Source organism: Pteropus medius, unplaced genomic scaffold (assembly GCF_902729225.1).
Source record: "Pteropus medius unplaced genomic scaffold, Ma_sr-lr_union100, whole genome shotgun sequence".
In the NCBI taxonomy this organism is placed as follows: Eukaryota; Metazoa; Chordata; class Mammalia; order Chiroptera; family Pteropodidae; genus Pteropus; species Pteropus medius.
Genome location: NW_024353517.1, coordinates 3,485,391 through 3,504,574, shown reverse-complemented (window position 1 = coordinate 3,504,574; position 19,184 = coordinate 3,485,391). Strand labels below are relative to the sequence as shown.

General features: G+C 37.5%; 1 protein-coding gene, 1 long non-coding RNA gene and 1 pseudogene across 2 annotated transcripts in view; 2 read left to right on the top strand and 1 right to left on the bottom strand.

Annotated features, from left to right (window-relative positions):
• Positions 1–10,861, bottom strand: part of SENP2 (SUMO specific peptidase 2) — a 30,250-nt gene extending 19,389 nt beyond the window's left edge. Inside the window, exons 1-5 of the mRNA XM_039850713.1 lie at positions 10,524–10,861; positions 8,476–8,531; positions 4,936–5,069; positions 4,459–4,525; positions 2,682–2,772 (exon numbers count right to left, since the gene is read on the bottom strand). Coding sequence (XP_039706647.1) covers positions 2,682–2,772; positions 4,459–4,525; positions 4,936–5,069; positions 8,476–8,531; positions 10,524–10,846 — 671 coding nt within the window. The 5' untranslated portion in view covers positions 10,847–10,861. The remainder of the gene's footprint in view (positions 1–2,681; positions 2,773–4,458; positions 4,526–4,935; positions 5,070–8,475; positions 8,532–10,523) is intronic.
• Positions 10,862–10,989: 128 nt separating this feature from the next.
• LOC120592965 (uncharacterized) lies at positions 10,990–16,100 on the top strand. The gene is made up of 3 exons (XR_005650262.1): positions 10,990–11,113; positions 14,819–14,914; positions 15,915–16,100. It is a non-coding gene; the product is annotated as an uncharacterized LOC120592965 (long non-coding RNA).
• A 1,144-nt stretch (positions 16,101–17,244) lies between these two features.
• On the top strand, positions 17,245–17,699 carry LOC120592882 (DNA polymerase epsilon subunit 3-like; annotated as a pseudogene).
• Positions 17,700–19,184: the final 1,485 nt, after the last annotated feature.

Here is a 19,184-nt window from a genome sequence, read left to right as displayed (position 1 = left end):
TGCTGCTGGTGACAGAGACTGCCTCTCCTGCCATCACCAATAAGGGGACAAATTGATATCATACCCTTCTTGATGTGATGTTTTAAAAAGGATACAACACCATGTATATAATATTTTTGCAAAAAAAAAATTACGTACTCTAAACAAATCATGAGTAAACATCAGACAAAAGGGGCATTCTACAAAAGAAATGTTTTGTACTCTAAAAGTATCTATGCCGTTAAAGACAAAGAAAGGCTAAAGAGTTGTTCCCGATTAAAGAAGATCAACAAGACATGAAGTTAAATGTAATACATGATCCTGTACTGAAAAAAGAAGAAAAGATAAAAAAAAAGTACACAGTAAAAATAATCACTATTATGAAGACATTTAAATAAGATTCTATAATATACTTATAACAATATTAAATTTTCTGATTTATGTAAGTGTCCTCATTCTTAAGAAATAAACATATTCAATCAAGTACTTATGACTAAAGAGGCATGAGTCTGAGATTGACTAAATGGTTCATAAAAAAATATGTATATGACAGAGAATGATAAAGCCATTTGGCAAAATGATAACAGCTGGTGAATCTGGTCAAACAAAGACAAAATACACAAAGCAAAAACTGACATAACTGGATGGAGAAATGGACAAGTCTGCAATTATAGTAGGAAACATCAACACTCCTTGCCAACAATAGCAGAATATGCACTTTTCAAGTGCACATTGAACATCAACCAGATAGACCATATTCTAGGCCATAAAACAAATGTTAACAAATTTAAAAGAACTGAAACCATATTAAGTATATTCTCTGACTATAATGGAATTAAACTAAATAAAAGAAAGATATCTGGAAAGTCCCAAATATTTAGAAATTAAACAATATAATTCTACACTTCAGAATAATCACTGGTTAGAGAGGAAGTAAAACAGAAATTAGAAAATATTTTAAATCGAATGAAAATTAAAACCAACATTTCAAGATGTGTGGGATGCTGCTTAAGCACTAAATGCTTATTTAGAGAATAAGTTCACCTCTCAATATTTAGTATGTATCTCCCAAGAACAAGAACATCCTTTACTTAACCACAATACAACCACCAAATTCAAGAACTTCAGCAATGATACATTATGTAATATTATGTAGCCCATATTCAAATTTCTCCAAAGATAGTAAAAAATATCCTTCGCAGTAATTTTTTTCCTATCTAGGATCCAATGAGGAGGTCGGTCACATTGCATTTAGTTGTCATGTATCCTTAGTCTCCTCTAATCTGAAACAGTTTTTCAGCCTGTCTTCATTTTTATAATGAAGAGAGTACAGGCCTGTTGTTTTGTAGAATGGACCCTAAATTTAGCTTAACTAGTTTTCACATTCTTAGATTCAGATTATTGATTTTTGCAGGAATACGAATTAGGCGATGATGTCTTTCTCAGTACAATATATCTAGAGGCCATGATGTCAGTATGTCCCACTGTGGGTGGTTTTAACTTTGATCCTTTGGTTACAGTGGTATCAAGCAGGTTTCTCCATCCTAAAGTTACTATTTTTCTCTTTGTAATTAATAAGTAATTTGTGGGGAGGTATTCTGAGTTTATGTAAATATACCATACCTCATTAAACTTTTACTTACTAGTTTCAGCTCAATTGATGATCCCTGTACATATCAATTACTATGATATTACAAAATGATTTTTTTATTTAAATTCTATCATTCCTTCTATACTTACTAGGTGGGATCCACTATAAAGATCTTTCCCTCCCACACTATATATTTATTTACTAGCATCTATATTTCTGTCTTTATTTACTGTAATGCTTAAATTGTTCCCAATTTTTGGCCAGTGAAAGCCCCTTCAAGTTTCTCCCTGTGTCAACATGTCCTTTAATTTCTGGCATAAGATATTTCAAACTCATTTTGTACTTTCTTTCCTAGCCCCACAATCAGCCATTTAGCCAACTCCAGAGAGCTCTAGTTTTTAGTTAGTATCTCATTTTTAAATATGAGTGGATAGTCAATATTTGAATAAAGACTCTAATATGAAAGATAGGACCAAAACAAAGTAAAGGGTAGGGATGATTCAGAGGAAGCAGATAAATCAAGTAGGAGAAGAAATTTTAAAATAATTAACAGCTTTAGAGAAATAAGAAAAGATATTGCATCCTTACAATAAGAACAAGATGCTCGGAGAAAGAAAAACCCATGGAGTAAGGAGGGGTAGGATGCTTACAACTTAAAAACTATGAAGCCAACAACAACAATGAAATCAGTAAAAGATTTTTTTAAAAAGGGCAAGGACAATAATAAAAGAGAATATATAAGAAAATTAGATCAATCCAGAAGATCTAATATCCAAGCAGTAGCAATTCTAGAAAGTGAGAACATAGAAAGGAGAAGAAAATTACTAAGAATAGTTCAGCTTATGAAAACGCATCAGGCTAAACACATAATTTCTGCACTTTCCTATATGTGTATTATACTTCAAAAAAAGTTTAAAAGTGAACTACAATTATTTTTTAAAAGGTTTTCAAAATCAGATGATATGGGCATATAATATGGTAGAAAAAGTAACACACACCTGAGTTCAGGTCTCTCAGTACTTACTTAACAAGATTACATAATAGAATAAAAGTGAGAATGCCTAGCAAGTGCTAAGTTTCCATTTAAAGAAAGGCAGAATTTAAAACTTACCCGAAGGAAGGCAGGACTCTGCGAGGCTGATCTCGGGTTACCGTCACTCTGATCTTTGGATAGTCACTTATTCCATTAGGAGATTTATTACCTATTTTAAAAACTCATTTGTAATTGTAAAACAGAACAAAACACCTGTGAACAGTCTGCATTAGAAAAAAATCTGTGAGCAGTCTACGCTGTAGAACTAAATGTCTTATCTTTTCAAATTTTATTACTGTACAGCAGAGAAGTCCAGAACAAACTTTGTAAAGTTAAAGGAAAAGCAATAGTGCTAGTTTGTCTCTGATCTCAATAGGCAATAACAATTCAGAGGCAAGCTTTTCTAGTTTTGCTTGCTGGGAGCAAGAGGCATAAAGAACTCAATGATCACAAACTCTAAGTAATCTAATCAAATTATTTCTTCTTCTCAAGAAAACATAAGTATTTTTAAATGAAAATCTGCCATATGTTACTATGTTTCAGTAGAAGCTTCTAAAACTTGTGAGATGGTTCCTGTACTTTGAAAAAAGGTAATCGAATTTTCATCAGCCACATTTTTCTGCTGTAGCTATTATAGAGGTTTGGCGTCCCTAAGGACTCCAAAATGCAAAGAGGTCTAAAATTGAAAACTTTTTCACAAGTCAGTAGCAGCAAAACCTAAACTGACCTAAATTCATTTGTTTGCAAAACCTAACCTGAACCAATGTTCAATCCCAATGGGTGTCTTAATAATATTCAATAAACATGATATATCTAAACAGGAAAAGTTTGGAATTCCCAAACACATCTCTCCAAGAGTTTGAGATTAGAGACTGTGGACTTCTTTATACAAAAAACCTGCCCTAGGAATACCTGTGCTTCCCCACTAGGTTACACAAACCCAGAGAAATATCGGGCACAAGATAAATCTACCATCCCTTCCCTATGTCAATTTTAATGGCAAATAATTTCAAACATTTATATAGTCACACAATATGAACAGATTATGAAATCTAATTGCATTAACTTTTAAAATGAAATGAAAGACCTATCATCTTTGCTCCAGGTCCCTTGGAACTAGATTCTCAGACTCAGGGGTACATATTTACGTTCCTTTTCTCTGCCATCAGAAGTACTTTACTAAAAAGGTTTGAGAAGCAATACTCTAAAGTTTTTCTCATTTCCTTAGCGTCTTCTGCTTTTGTCTTCTGAAGTCGCAATTTCTCTAAAAGCTCTTTTTACCCTTCCTTTCAAATTTTACAAACCTACCTGTGTGGCAGAGATAACAACCATTTCAGAACTCTGGCTTCTTCCTATTTTTCCCCACCATAGCATTTTATACAGTATGTAAAACAATTACAATTCAATTTAAGGGTCTGGATGATATGAAGGTTCCTAATCCATCGAAGTGTAAGAACTGGGAACCTAAGGTTGCTCCCCAATCAGATGATGACCCTGAAACGCAGGATTTTACTATTTTGTTATTATTTTGTTTTGTTATTAAAGGTTTCATTTTGTTGTTCCTGATAATTTAGCAGTGCCTGGCACAGAGTAAGCTCTCGAGAAATGTTTTTCTTCTTTTTTAAATGAATGAAACTTAATCCAAGTCACATTAAATGCACTGATAATACAAACAGAAAACGTAACAGTAAATTCAAAGACAATTCTAAAGGGAACTATTTGCTTTTTAGAATGGCAGAGAGAATATTTCTGTGTTATTATCCAAACCCAAATCAGTGTTATCCTTTCATATTCTCAAAACTCAGAAAAAGAGGCAGGAGGTAGGGGGAAGCAGAAATGTTTTTGGCCACCTCACCCAGTTTCAGCATGTTGTTCCAGGATCCAGAACCTGTCAGTTCACAAGATGAAGAGTTCGAAAATACCTTAAAATCAAATAGAATCGCCTCTGTAGTATCTAAATTTTAGAATTTAAATAAGTTTCTAATATGAAAAAAAAAAATCATTCTATTGGTGATTATTTAGCTAGCTCACAGGAGAGATACCGATAAGATCAAAGGTTTGATTTGTAAAGACCCACAAAATGATGTAAAAAATAAAAATTCCAGTCTTCACACATACTTATTATTAGTAATTAGTCTCTTTATAAATATTTTTTAAATGTGTAATGTCTTAACTTTTCATTTTTTGGCCTTTTTATCAAGGCTAATAAAGACATGAACATTTCTGAAGTCATTCTACACATTAATTCCTAAAATGAGAATATTTCTAAAATTTAATTTTAATGATTAAGTACAAAAATCCATAGCCCCATTGGAGCCCTATCCCCACTGACCTCTCCTGAAGGGGCCACATTCCGTGTTCCATTACAAGCAGAAGTTACCATGGGCTTTGTAGTCAGCTGGAATGGGAATCCAAATAAGCTGGCAGCATTGTAGAGACTGTTTTTTACTTGGTGAATAAAGCAATCTAGAAAGTGTAATATACATTACATATACATATAAATATAGAGTAATAAGCCTCTAGCAAAAAAAAAAATAAGATTGTATCTTAGAAAAGGCCTCTCAATTTTTATAAGTCCTATTTTCAATCATTGAGATAAGAAAGAATCTGTAAAAATATTTTTTCTCCTATCTGAGTAACTGGAATTCCAGCATTGTGATTTTTGTTTTTTTAGTAAAATATCTGGGATGCTATAAAAACCTGAAACTATCACTTTAGTAAATCACACACTGATTCACAAAAGTTCTGAAATGACAGCTTTTAAGCAATGAATTCTCCCGAAAACATAAAAAGAATCTATACCAAAGAGACAAGGGCATAACTTAAAAACCTAAAGCACATAGTCACTAGGTATGGCAGAATCCTACAGGAAACACCATTCACTGACTGATTTGTCCTTATTTCCCAGGCAGGTAACAGTATAGTTATCCTAAACAACTTACTTAGTGCCTATTCAATCTTGGCTATGCCCAGGGTGGAAATGAGTGAAGTATAAGATATGCCAATTCTTAAATATGTATGATGAAACAAAGCTATCCTTCTACTGGAGAAGATGTGCTAGAAGGTCTCAGACTCATCCCTCCCTGCCACCAAAAATAAAGATTACAAAATAAGTAAGTAAATAAGCAAGGGGAGGGGTAGATTTCAGTGTTTTACCAACTTCCTCCTTTTATCACTACTCCTTTCTTACTTCCTATGCTGTTGTTTTCTACAATTTTCTTTCTGTTTTACCTTAGCCACATTCTGCTTTAGAGAAAAATAGCCTGAAGTTAATTTAAAATGATGGCTTTTAAGCAACAAGCTCTCCAGAACACGTAAGATACAAAATACTTTCTAGAAAGATAGGGGAATAGTTTAAACAACAGGGAGGATGTGATAGCTGGGTAAAGCAGAATCCAATTTGAAGTAATTTGTAGAGAACAGTTGAAAGAACCAAAGTTTGCAAATGACTAGTTTCTCATTTTAGGAATTAGAAAAAATTCCAAGTTATCTCTCTAATAATATTGAGCTTTAAATGGTAGAAAAAGAGTTTTAGGGATTGGTGCTGAATCCACAGACTGTCATTCAAACCCAGAGGACAAGAGGTACTCTTAATAACATAGTTAAATAGTGGACACTAAAAAGTACTGTATTATTTAGTTTCCAACAAATTTTGTCAAAATCTGAGTATGCCCAAGATTATGTCAAAAGATCTCACTGACTTTAAAAAAAAAAAAAAAGGTCTGCCTCATTTATAAAATGGGATAAGACCATCTTATTTTCCTATAGACTAAGATCTCTTAAACTTCCTTTCACCTACAAGATCATGAGTCTGCAATTCTAAGGTCCTCCTTCTTTTCTTTTACCCATCTTTTTACAAATAGAGTGGTACTGTCCCATACAGAAGCCAGTAAGCCATATGTAAGTTACCTAAGTTTAAATTTAATTAAAATTAAATTCAGTTCTTCAGTAACAATAACCCCATTTCAAGTGCTCAATAGCCATCATGGCGGAGTTCTATTGGACAGCATTGCTATCTATACAACTTTACATACTCTGCCAATAAGTATTACCTCTGCGACCCATTGCTTCACCTTTGGCTTAGGTTCCCTTCTCTAGTTTCCATCCAGAAAATCATAATACATATTTCATGGAAATCATGGTGGGAGAAATCCTTAACATACAAGTCCATAAAATGGATGACTGCCAGAATTATTTCAGGAACCTTCTGTAATTCCACTAAGTTATGATTTTTTTTTACTACCTGCAGCTATCAAATGTATTTGAAAGGTAATTTTATATTGCTACTATTAATGTAAAGCAATATTATTTGTTTTAGAAAAGAATGAAAACACAATATTAAGTTCTAGCTGCACTTATTAAAAAAGGAGAGATGAGCATGTAGTTTGACCCTTGAACAACACAGGTTTGAATTGTGTGGGTCCACTTATATACAGGTTTTTTTTCAATAAATACTGCAAATGCATTTTCTCTTCCTTACCATTTTCTTAACATTTTCTTTTCTCTCACTTTATTGTAAGAATACAGTATACAACACATATTAACATATAAAATATGTTAATAAATCAACTGTTTATTGATAAGGCTTCCAGTGAACAGTAGGCTATTAGTTAAATTTTGGGCGAGTCAAGTTATACATGGATTCTCAATTTTGATGTGGGAGAGTGATCGGTACCCCCCATGTTGATCAAAGGTCAACTGTATTCAACAAATATTGAAAACATACTAGCATTAAATAAAGATTTTCTGCTTAAAATAATCATTAATTAAAAATAACTGAAAAGGATACAACTTTTTTTTAGTATATAATATAATTCCAATGTTACTTAATGCTATGAACATTGTATCTCTTAAAATTATTTCCTGACTGGAATTTATCCTGCACTTTGAGAAATACTGTTCTAATGAATTTGAATATTCTTGGCATTCAAAGTCCTCCAAAATTTGACCTCTCTTGCAAACTTTTTCCCTGAATTCTATTCACTATTTCCTGAATTACATAAATTTCCACTACTATTTATTCTCTCTACCTAGAAAGTTTTTCCTTCTATTGCTCTCTATTGATAACCTATCCAACCTTCAAGATCCATCTCCGATACTAGCTCCTCCATCAAATATTCACTGAGACTCTTAACCAGCTGAAAATTGAATAGTATTTTGTTACTTTCTTATTTCATTTATCATATTCTCATTGACACTGGTATTATTTGCTTTTCTTATATCCCCCATATATAATCATATACTCCTATAATTTTAAGGTTCTTAAAAATAGAGACCTTGTCTTAACTCTTTTTTGTATTTCCTGCAGAACCTAAGACAGGTCTTAGCAGAAAGACATGTTCAGTAAGTACTCATTGGATTTAAATGAAATCTTAATGCAGACATGTCCACTCTTAATAACTACATCTCAATGTAGATCCAAATTCATGTATTTTTTTGAGAATGAGGAAAATATTATTATAGTATTCCATCGTGCTGCCTTTTTCCTTTAATTTTATTCTCTTGTACCAAGTGATGTCTAGCCCTTCGGATTATAGGGAATGTAAACATCTTGGGGCAACATATTAGATTGGTTCACTCAGCTATCTGAACTAGATGACTCAGTTTGAAGTAATTTTTACAATGTTTTCTTCTCAAATTTAAAAAGTACCTTTTCTTTATAGGAAGATTTAGAATTTTAAAATGTATATTCGACATACAGGCTTATCCATCTGGAAAGAATTCCCTGATAACAGTGGTTACCTCCAAAAAAGATAACTGAGTATAAAAGAGACTTACTTTTTACGGCATATACATTTTACCTTTTGAATTTTGTTCCATGCATATAGTTTTCTTGTTTAAAAAACTAATTTTTAAAATTAATATTCAATACCTAATCTTGGTCTTTTGGCTGGTATTTCATCAGTGTCCACTGTAGAATACAGAGTACTGAGAAAAGAGAAAAAAGAAAAATATATATGTGCATATATATACCCATATACACATTTATATACACATATAACCATTTCTATAAGTAAACTCAGTATTCATACAACACACCTCCCTCCATCCACTTTGTCATAAAATGAGATCCAACTGATGTTTTAAAAAGAATACTACTCTATAGGAGGCCTTCAGCATTTGAGGACTTAACACTATGGTTTCAACTATTTGAGAGACCCAAAACTTTCTATCATATAGTGATCTGTAATCTGGCTAAAGTACAACTTGATTTTAGCCACAAATCCTTTACCTAGTAAACAAACATAGGTAAGAGCCTAGAACTAGTTATTTCCTTTTTTTCTCCAGAAATGACTTATAAACAATTTCCTTTTGAAATATGACACCCTTCCTCCCCCCAAAGTCATTTTCTACTTTAGGTAAAAGCAGACAATATAGAAGCTTTAATAGTTCTTAGTCAGAAAAGCTGTTATATTTCACCGCAGTTTTTTCATGGAAACTATATTACAGTGGTAATAATGAATTTCAGTTATTGGACCTATACCTCAACAGTGGTAAAGGTTCATGGTACACTATTATTATCTTTCGAAAGATGATTATGATGATCATATTTACAAAAAAAAAATGAACAGAATAAATCTCAGGAGAATGACATTGAGTTCATTATTTAAACATCCCAACAAGACCTCCTGGCTTCATTTTGGCTGAAAAATGGCTTATATTGAGAAGAGTTGTTTTTAAATTAAGGATGTGTGCTAAAGAATAGGGTTTTTACCTCCAAACAACTGTATCCCTGACTAGCAGGGATTTGTAGCAAAAAGAGAGGACAGGGGAGAGCAAATTAACATTCCCTTATTGAATAAATATGTACCAAGTGCCTATCATGCACCAACCTCCTCACAAGGCCCTTGAGGTAGAATAAATACTACCCCTATATATATTAAGCATCATTCTAGGCACTTTACAACATGTTTTCAAATGATCCTTATATCAACCCTATAGAAAGGTGGGAAGAAAGAATAAGTTGAAACCTTGCCCTCTCTAGAACACATAAGAGAATTCAGCCAATAGTCAATTTCATCAATGACCTGTATTAATCATCTTGTTCTCTCAAATTCCAAGAAACCACCCTTCAATGATCTTGAGGCTTAGTAAAAAAAAAAAAAGAAAAGAAATTAACACTTGATTACTAAAAGTTGAGGGGTGAATAGAATTGGTGTGGTATTTTATTCTCTAATTCTTAGGCCAGGGGGCTACACACTACAAAAAGGGACAAACCAAGGGGTATGTGCTTAGTAAGAAGAGCTTTAAGTTTTCCCAAAATGTTAACTAAATTTTAGAGTAAAGACTAGTGATCTTTTTAAAGGGATGAGGTACCTATTTTTTCTCATACACTAATTTTAAAGCACATAACCATTCTCCCTCCCTCTCTCCCAACACACACACACACACACACACACACACACACACACGCACGCACGCACACAGTTTGACAGCTGTTCAGAACAAGACAGCTGCTATCTCGGTGCTAAGAGAACAGTACTTGCAGTCACAACGGCTTTAGGCAAGCTATCAATCTCACTTCTCTTAACTGTTGCACGTATTACCCACAGATGACACTTGGGAGTGTGCTTTGTAAACAGTGAGCCTAAACAAATTTTTAGTTTTCAACCTAAGAGCAGCAAAGTATGATAAAGACCCATTTGTTGACAGGAAACAACGTAGACTCTGACAAGAACATCAAAAATCCTAACCATCACCGGTCACTCCAAAGATAACTAGCTCCTTCCATCATCAGGAGCCGCAGGGTGGAGGTAGCGACTACGTCACCAGGACATCCGCGACCCGCACCTCTATCGCCTAGACCCAGCTACGACTTCGGGCTGAGCGGGGCCTGCCTGGCTGGATCGGCGCTACCCAGCCGAGCCCAGGGTGGGGGAGGGGACGGTCAGGCCAGCCCTCACCCCTCGCTCCTCTCACCTGTTCGAGCGCCGCCTCTTCAGGAGGGCCCGGGCAGGGGGCACCGGCCGGTCACAGAAGCGGAAAATGGTGCCGAGAATCCTAACCAGCCATTTGTACATACCAGGCCCAAGCAGCAGCGGCGGCCGACACACCCCGAGACGCAAACCCCAGAGCTGTCGCCGCCGCTGCCGCCTTCGCCGCCTCAGCCACCACAGCCAACGTTCGGTCGCTGACTTGTGACGCGATCCGAAGGCCCACAGATACAACGTCCCCAGGACTACAAGAGGCCCCCGCTTGCCACCCCTCTTGACGTCACCTCCTCTAGCCCAACCGGAAGACATCTTCGTCCTCAATCTGCGCACGCGCACCCTAGGACCCCCACCTCCCGAGCCTAGCAACCAGAATGCCTGCGGGACGGTCCCGGTCCAATCGTTGATGAGATCGAAAGGGCTGTGGGAGGGGTTTTCCCTTTGGCAGAGCCAATCCTAAGGCCGCCCGCGGGACAAGGCCCACAGACTACACGTGAGGCTTTTCCACCCCAAAGGAAGCTCTCCGGAGGCCTGAAATACAGTAGATACGCGCTAAATGTTTGAGTACACAAAATAAAGGTAAGGTTAATTAACAAATGTTTACCGTGCTAGGAGCCCTTTATCTTGCTTATGCCTTGTGCTTGACGTGCATTGTCACCTTCATTTCTCTCAGCAACCGCAGGCAATGGAGAGTCTTGTGCCCATTTTTAATAAGGAAATCGAGGCAGAGAGCGATTAAGCAATTTGCCCTCACAAAGCTAGCTAGTGGAATAGCTGGAATTTGAACCCGGGTCTGAGGACCAGCGCCAATCCTTCACCCTTGAGGTTTACCGGGTGAGACATGATTACAAATTACAAGATAACTGGTAGCTGTTATAAAAGTGTGTGCAAAGTGCAGTAGGAGCCAGAGAAAAGGAAAAATCACACGCGGGTGAAAAGGGAAGGGCAGAATTCCAGGTTTGACCGAAGCTTAAGAATGAAAAGTTACCTGTGGCCTACTAGTACCTACAAGTCTCCTCCCCTAGGCTGCCAGGGAGTGCTAATTACTCTGTTATCTAGAAGTCACATTTCTGGTTAATTATCAACAATAGAAAAAGTCCCACCCTACTTAGTGATAGAAAATGCAGTCCCCACCCCTAAACAGCCCTGAGAATCTTAAAAGTTTTTCATGCCCCACAAATCTCTCCCAGACTGCACTTGATTCTTACTTGTAATTCAATTAAGGTCAAACTTCCAGACTTGCTTGAACTTCAACACAGGCACTGCCCAGTAAAGCCTCACCCTTTGCTCAGTAAACAGTGTTCAGGAATTCTGCTACAAGCCACCCTCCAGAGCTCTAGAATAACCAGCTACCCACCTGTTGGACCGCCACTCTGTCATGGAATTGGGGCGGGTGGGGGGGTGTTGGGGGGGAAGGGTGTCATTTCCTAAAGAATAGGACAAATCCTGGTGTGAACATAAACCTTTAAGTTCCCAAAACACAACTAATAACAGGATGTTACTGAAAAGTTTGAAAATATTTTAACAGAATTACAAAGCCTAGAAGATTTAGAAGTGGCTATTATAAATACAGCATCTACAGCTCATTGCCTCTCAAAAAGGACTCTACCCCTCCCCCACAAGGTCATCTCCCCACTCTTCTGAACAACTTTTACAAACCACCAATAGAAAAAATTTCCCCTCCACCTCTACCCCAACCCATTTCAGGTTGATTCAGTTAACTTAAGAGTAATGTTGGTATTATTAGGCAGAACAGTTCAGCTGTGTTCCAGCTGTCCATTCCACTACAAGAGCTGCTCTTTGCTTTTGCCAAACTAAGAACACCACTCAAGTATTGGGAAGAGATTCCCCTTGCCCCAAAAAGAGCAGTTTTCATTCAAAAAATAAATCAGAAAACTGCAAGCTGCTTTAGAATAGCAGCTTCTCTCAGGTTCTGACCACCAAGATTAAAGAAATATTAACATCAAGTCTCAGAGCACTCTACTACAACACATTTTTTTTCTTTTCCTGCCTCATCAATAGCACCCGCACACACCCAATACCCAAATGTCAGCCACTTGCCCTTAAAAGTGGGAGGTTTTAGAATTACAGACCTCAGTTTGAATCCCGGGGCCTCATCAGCAAACAACTCTTGAGTTGGCAGCTCCACCCCACTGAATACATACACCCCATTTGTGTCTTCTTAGTGTCTCTAGTTGAACTCTAAAATGGAGAAAAGTGGACTCAGTCTTACGATCGCTTCCTCCTGGGACTTTGTCTGCCCATTGATGCCTTCGCTCTTCTGTTGTCCACAGTAAGGGCATAAGCCACTGCCCATCGGTAGGTCAAGGAGTGGAATTATCCTTAACCCCAATCTTACCACTGCCACAGCCATTCCTGGGAGGGCCAGAGGAGAGTTCCAAAGCCATATGGAGTAACAAGGACATTGAGATTTTTGGTTTGAATAACTTGAATCCTAGTACTGCTAGAGGGGCACAACCTCATTGCTTAAGTTTCCATTGGATATCCTAAATGGTTGCCTTAGTTTTCCAAAAAGATGGTTGGCTGCCTCTTGCTTAGATCCTATCCTTCAAACATTTCCAAGGCCCCGCCTCCATCTTCCTCAAACCCTACCTCTGCTCTGCAGAATAATGAAGACCCAGCCCTCCAATCCATTCTTTAGTCTTGCAAATTTTCACTTTGCCATCATTAGCAGAGTCTTAAAAGATTTCCTCTCAACTTTGTTTTTGCTGACCCCTGTCAGAATAGAGTTCTGGGCTGTTTGATGGAAGAGGAAGGAGACCATAAATGAGATGTTAGTTTCATCCTAATGTACCTAAACTCTCACATAATTCACCACCCTGAAGATTCATTTTCTTATGCAGACCAACTTCTCTGCTGCTCAAGAAAAATATGTCCTCCTTATAACGTGACTTTGATCTTATTCAATCCAATAATACTTTATTATCTAAAAGCAAATACTATTCTTTCTTATCCTAGATTTTACTATAAAATTTGCTCACATTGACTACAAATGGCTTGGCCTGCCTCAAATGGAGGAATAATGGCACCAGGCCTTACTTCAGCTTGTTTCCTAATCTGTAAAATAGAGTTAAACCTGCCTCTCAGATCTGTGTGCTGACTAAATGCGTTTATATTTTTGAAGGCCCAACACAGCTAAGTGCTTAACGTTTCCTTCCTCCTCCTTCCTTCTCATACTTACCTTGCCAATTCTGCATCCTACATTTTCTACAGACCTGCCCCTTCCCTTCTCTAAACCCAAAGAACTGATCATTCAAGGACTGATCATTTCTCACACCATTGCAATAGCCACCTCTTTTCTACTCAGTCCCTCTTATATGCTATTTTCAGGGTGAGCTCTCTTTTTGTCTTTTTTTGTTGTTGTTTTGTTGCCTTTTGTTGTTGTTAAGGACAGTAAATTTATATTATCATTGTACATATTTAGTAAGGATAGTAAATTTATAAATTAAATTTCTGTTTTTCTGTTACTGAATGACTAAAACTGGCTGAGTTGATTTTCACCAAATTCCAGAGGTTTCTTTGGAGTGGGGAGCAGCTGAAACTGAGGTACAGCCAGAAAAGGAGGATGCTTGCAGGCGAGAAATACTCTGCTGAGTTAGACAGCAGGAACCCCTTGTGGGGCCTAAAAAAATAAAACTTTTCCTCCCACCTTCTAAATTCTTCTAGCCGAATAATCAAATTACCAGAAACAGATTAATAGGAGAAAATCAAAATTTTAATACATGCACATGGGGAAGTCATATAAGCATTAAAATTCCAAAGACAGTGAGGTAAAATTGGATATATATGTCACTTTGGATAAATGATAAGAGGGGAGGGGGTAAGGGGTCTGAGATTCTGAAAGTGAGAGTGGGCAATTCACAGGTAGTTGAGGAAGAGGGGAACGTACTAGAACATACATGGCAGGTAAATTTTTGCTAGGTAAGCCAGAAACAATGAGATGGGGTAATCTAGTAAACAGGCCCCCGTTTGATGCCCTCCCACCCACCATACTCAATTCAAATTAGGCTGCTAAGGCCAACATCCTAAAATGTCCTTACTGGAGTAGTTCTTTCCCTCTGAATCTCTTAGGCAGGAAAGTGGGGAAGGTCTAAGAGTCTTTCTGAGTCATTTCTTAATAACCAGCTTAAAAATCAATGTCTCAGAAGGCAAAAGTTTTGGTCCCCTTCACCCCCTAGTGGCTCACGACGGTTCTGAATGGGAGCCCAAGGCATAAGTCACAAGGATAGACCTTTCAAGTTACAGGGGTGGGTTTTTCCGTAGATTTGCCTCTCGCACAGACCACCATGTGTGCATGCTTCAGGAAATAATTGTCTAATGAAGGTGCAGAATTCTCATGAACAAGACTTGAGAAACCAGGTAAGTAAAAGTAAAAGCAGAAATCTTTAAACAACAGCTTAAGATCCAAATGAATCTAAAGTACATGGTACTGATAAACATTAAATATTGGACATTCCCCCAAAATTTTGTTTAAATTTTTAGAAATTCTAGTAAGTGGAAGCATTTTGCCTTTTTCTTGTTAGTGTGCATCCAGAGCTATGCTGGAGCAGTCTCTCCTTGGAATGTTCTGTGCAGCACTTTGAAAACAAGCAGTTACTGAAAGCACTGGACTTGCATTGATTTTGCTCGATACAATGTTTGTAAGGAAGTCATGGTTCATAAAACAAAGTAGCTCTATTCCATAAAAATACTTCTTAGGCCCAAAAAGTAGTATGCAGACGTTTCCTTCTTGTTTTGTAATAAACTACCTAAAAAAATTATTCACATAATAATGTTAAAAATTTAATGTAATTATCTTATGTATACTATATTATTTATTACATTTACTGCATATTTTATATATTTTATTATATCTATTTGTATCATTATATAATAGTAATATAGTAATATATAAATAAGTGAACAAGACAAAGCTAAGTTCCCACTGCCTTAAAGATAAAATCCAATATCCTAAGTGAGACAGGACATCACTTGTAAAATTCTTAATCTTTTAACAGGAAATGAAATGGGACATCTCTTGCAGAGTTAATCTTTTTAGTAAACCTAGTTAAGTTTTCTTCCCTTCTTTCTTTGGAAAAAAGGCCCTCTCTCTCAAATCCTGATAATTGCCCTGGCAACTCAGATCCTCTGGCTATTGATAAAGGGTCACCAGCCCATTATTAGTAGAAATGGTATTAAGTCAGACAGGGCCTTTAGAGTCTGAGAGGAGAGGGGACTTTAGGCCAAAGGTCTTTTTTACTCTTTAAGAAATATATTAACTAAGCCTGTTATTTTTACTCATTTAATAGGCAAATCAATAATAGAAATTGATAGATATATGATTTAAATAATAAGCTTGTATCTTTTTTTCTTCGTCTAGGAACTAAGGTGGAACTTCAGCAGGAAGCCCAAAACCCCACCCTGACTGAGGCAGAAAGGGAAAGAGCTCCACGAAACTCCTGTAGGGCCCTTCTTAGCAGGAAGCAGATACGGAAGAAGAGACCTCCCGACCCTCAACATCCATACTAATAGTTAGGGGGTTCATGGCTCTTAGAAAAGATTTAGGCAGGAAAGTTAGTTAGGGGGTTTCAGGTCTGCCTGCAAAGACACTGAGGACATCCTATCCTAGAAGGGATCCGCCCTAATCAGCCCACAATTAAGCAAGCCAGAAGGCATTTTTTAACTCACACAAACCAGTAGGCAGAGAATTAAGTACCAGTGTAAGCCAGTCACTCAAATCTGCGCAATTAAGACCCCAACAACCTTCAACTCACCTGAGCCTCATTATACCATCATTATAATATGATGCCCAGAAGTTCATTAATATCATTATGACAGACTGAATTCTGGGAACAAACATGCACAGAAAGCAAAATGATGAATCCCTGAGTCCTGTCAATCTTAGTTGTCAATCAAGGAAGCCTACAGCTCTAAGAAAAGTAACCACCCACGGCAAAAAGAGATAAAACCCCCAAAGGCTTTGTTACCAGGACTTTTGAGCCACGCTTCTCTTGCTCAGGCCCGCTCCCAGTTCTAGAAGTGTACTTTCCTTTCTAATAAAACTTTTCTTTTCTACTGTATTTCGATGTCTTGCTCAGTTTTTGGTTTGAGACGTCAAGAACCTGGACAACGTGCCGGGAGAGGATACCCGCTCCCCAGTAACATAAGTATGACATACAAAGTTCTTCACAGCATGTCTTCAAATTATTATTTCCCTACTCATATGCACCAGACTCTCAATCTACACTACTTTTATGCCTTCGGGGTTATTCCTTCTGCCTAGAATGCTTTTCCTCCACTTTCTTCACCTTTCCAATTCCTACCTAGTCTTTGGAACCTGGATCAAAAGGCACCTCCTGTGCGAAGCTTTTCCAATGGCTCCTTTCTCCAGGATTCCCAGCATCTTACTGCTTCCTCGGTTCTTTTATGGAATGTGTTTCCATATCTTTATATTAATATTATCATTAAAGTGTCTGTGTCCTTGAGGGAAGGAGCCATCTCCTAAATGGAAACTCAAGAAATGAAACAAATAATGGATTTGGGAAAAGTTACCCTAATTGGCTTGCAGAATCTGAATCAAGGAAACAGACTTATCTTTCCAAATTTGGACCGAAGTGAGAGGTGGCAGGGTCACTCATGTGTGTGAAAAGACAAAAGAATGCTATAGTGATTAGGAGGCCCCGGGGAGGAGGGCCTGCCAAGCTGCAGCAATGGCGGAGAGGCTCGAGGACCTGAATCTACCCAATGCCGTCATCACAGGAATCATCAAGGAGGAGCTCCTGGACGGTGTCAACATTTCCAAGTAGGCCCGGAGCACCACCTCCCATGCTGCCTGCGTCTTCGTGCTGTATACCACATCCTATGCCAACAACTTTGCAATGAAAGGGAAATGCAAGATACTGAATGCCAGTAATATGCTCTCAGCCATGGAGGAGAGAGAGTTCCAGCAGTTCATTATCCTGTTAAAAGAAGCTCTGGAAGCATATAGGAGGGAACAGAAAGGCAAGAAGGAAGCTTCAGAGCAAAAGAAGAAGGATAAAGACAAAAAAAAAAAAAAGATCTAGAAGAGCAAGACAAGAGTAGGGATGAGGACAACGATGAAGATGAGGAAAAACTGGAAGAAGAGCAGAATGAAGAGGAGGAAGTAAACAACTGGATAGGATGAGGAAGTAAACAACTGATAGGATGAGGAAACTGTGGCACCTTGAAAGGTACTACTCTGAATGTGGTATATGTTTATGTGAAGCTTTTTCCTACTGGACAGAGCACCTTAGGCAGAAGAGCCTGAGAAGATCAAAACCAGCACTTCCCAGACTCAGAGCATCTGAGTAGCAAAATCCTGTTATGCTTAATTGGTCTAAAGGTTATGACCTTTTGGCAAAAGGAATTCTGAATGGATAATTTAATCGATCGATTTGATCTCTTTTGTTTACTTAAGTATATGATTAGGCAGTTTTTGATTCCCAATTCTCTCCCACCTGCTGTGTTCTAGATCACTGAGGCAGTCAAAGGCTCAGGAAAAATTGAGGTTTAGATCATGGTCAGCCTGTTTGTACAGTATTTGGCAATACCGCTTATTACAAGTGGTCAGAATGGCTTACCTTTAGGAAACTACTAAAAAGCCATGGGAAAACAGTGAAATGTGTTCTGTGGTCTCTTTACTTGACAGTAACAATTGAATATTGTTTTTTACAGATCCACTTGGCTTGGGGCCCTTCTATATGGCTTATAGGCATTTGGCCTGTGGGGTGGCTGTACCGTGGGCACATAGGCTTTTTAGTCAGCAGTATACGGTGGAATTAGTTAAATGTGCCAGTGTCTTACTCTTAGAAGATGGTTTAGTCTTATACATACCTTGCTCTCTGCCAATAGGATTTATTGTCACCTGGAAGGTATAAAATTCCAGGCTTTCTCATCTTGTAGTCCATCTCCCAGACTTGTGACTATGGCTTTTCATTCTTCCAATTCATGACAAGTTCCAAACTTTATTTCTTCTAGGCACAGCTTTCTCCTGTGCTTCTCACTTGTTTCTCTTCTGCCTCTCTTCTACTCCCCGTTCCCACTTTCTCCCGCCTTTTCTCACTTCTGCCAGTCCAGAAACTTTGATAACCTGCTTAATATCCCGAAGTGCAGCTTCCTCTGATTTCTTGATTCTGATCTCATGTCTTTTAAAAATGGTTTTGTAAACTTCTCTGAACCTTAAGGGAAATCGATGGTGCTCAGAAATCTAATCCCTCCCCATCCCACACACCAACCGTCTTTTTTAACTCCTTCTAAAGTATCTCTGTTGACCTTTCTTAGTTTTTTTCTTTCCATTTAGTACTCCAAGCACATATTTGTCTCTAAGGAGGCTGACAGGTAGTGAAGTATAGTTTGACACTGTTAATTTGTTTAATGAAGACAGTGAAGATTGTTGAAATGAGTGAAGAATGTTGAGAAAATTATAGTGCTTTGTACAACTAATGAACATTCTTGTTCAAAGTGGAAAAAAGAAAAAAGAATATTATAGTGAATTATATACCAGCTTGGAGCCCTAGCCCGGGGCAGGAGGGGACATAGGTCACCTTTTCTGACTGTTGAAGCTAATGAGAATTATAAAACCACCCTTCCTCTGTTCCATTACACTTCCATACCTGTTTTTCCTGTCCAT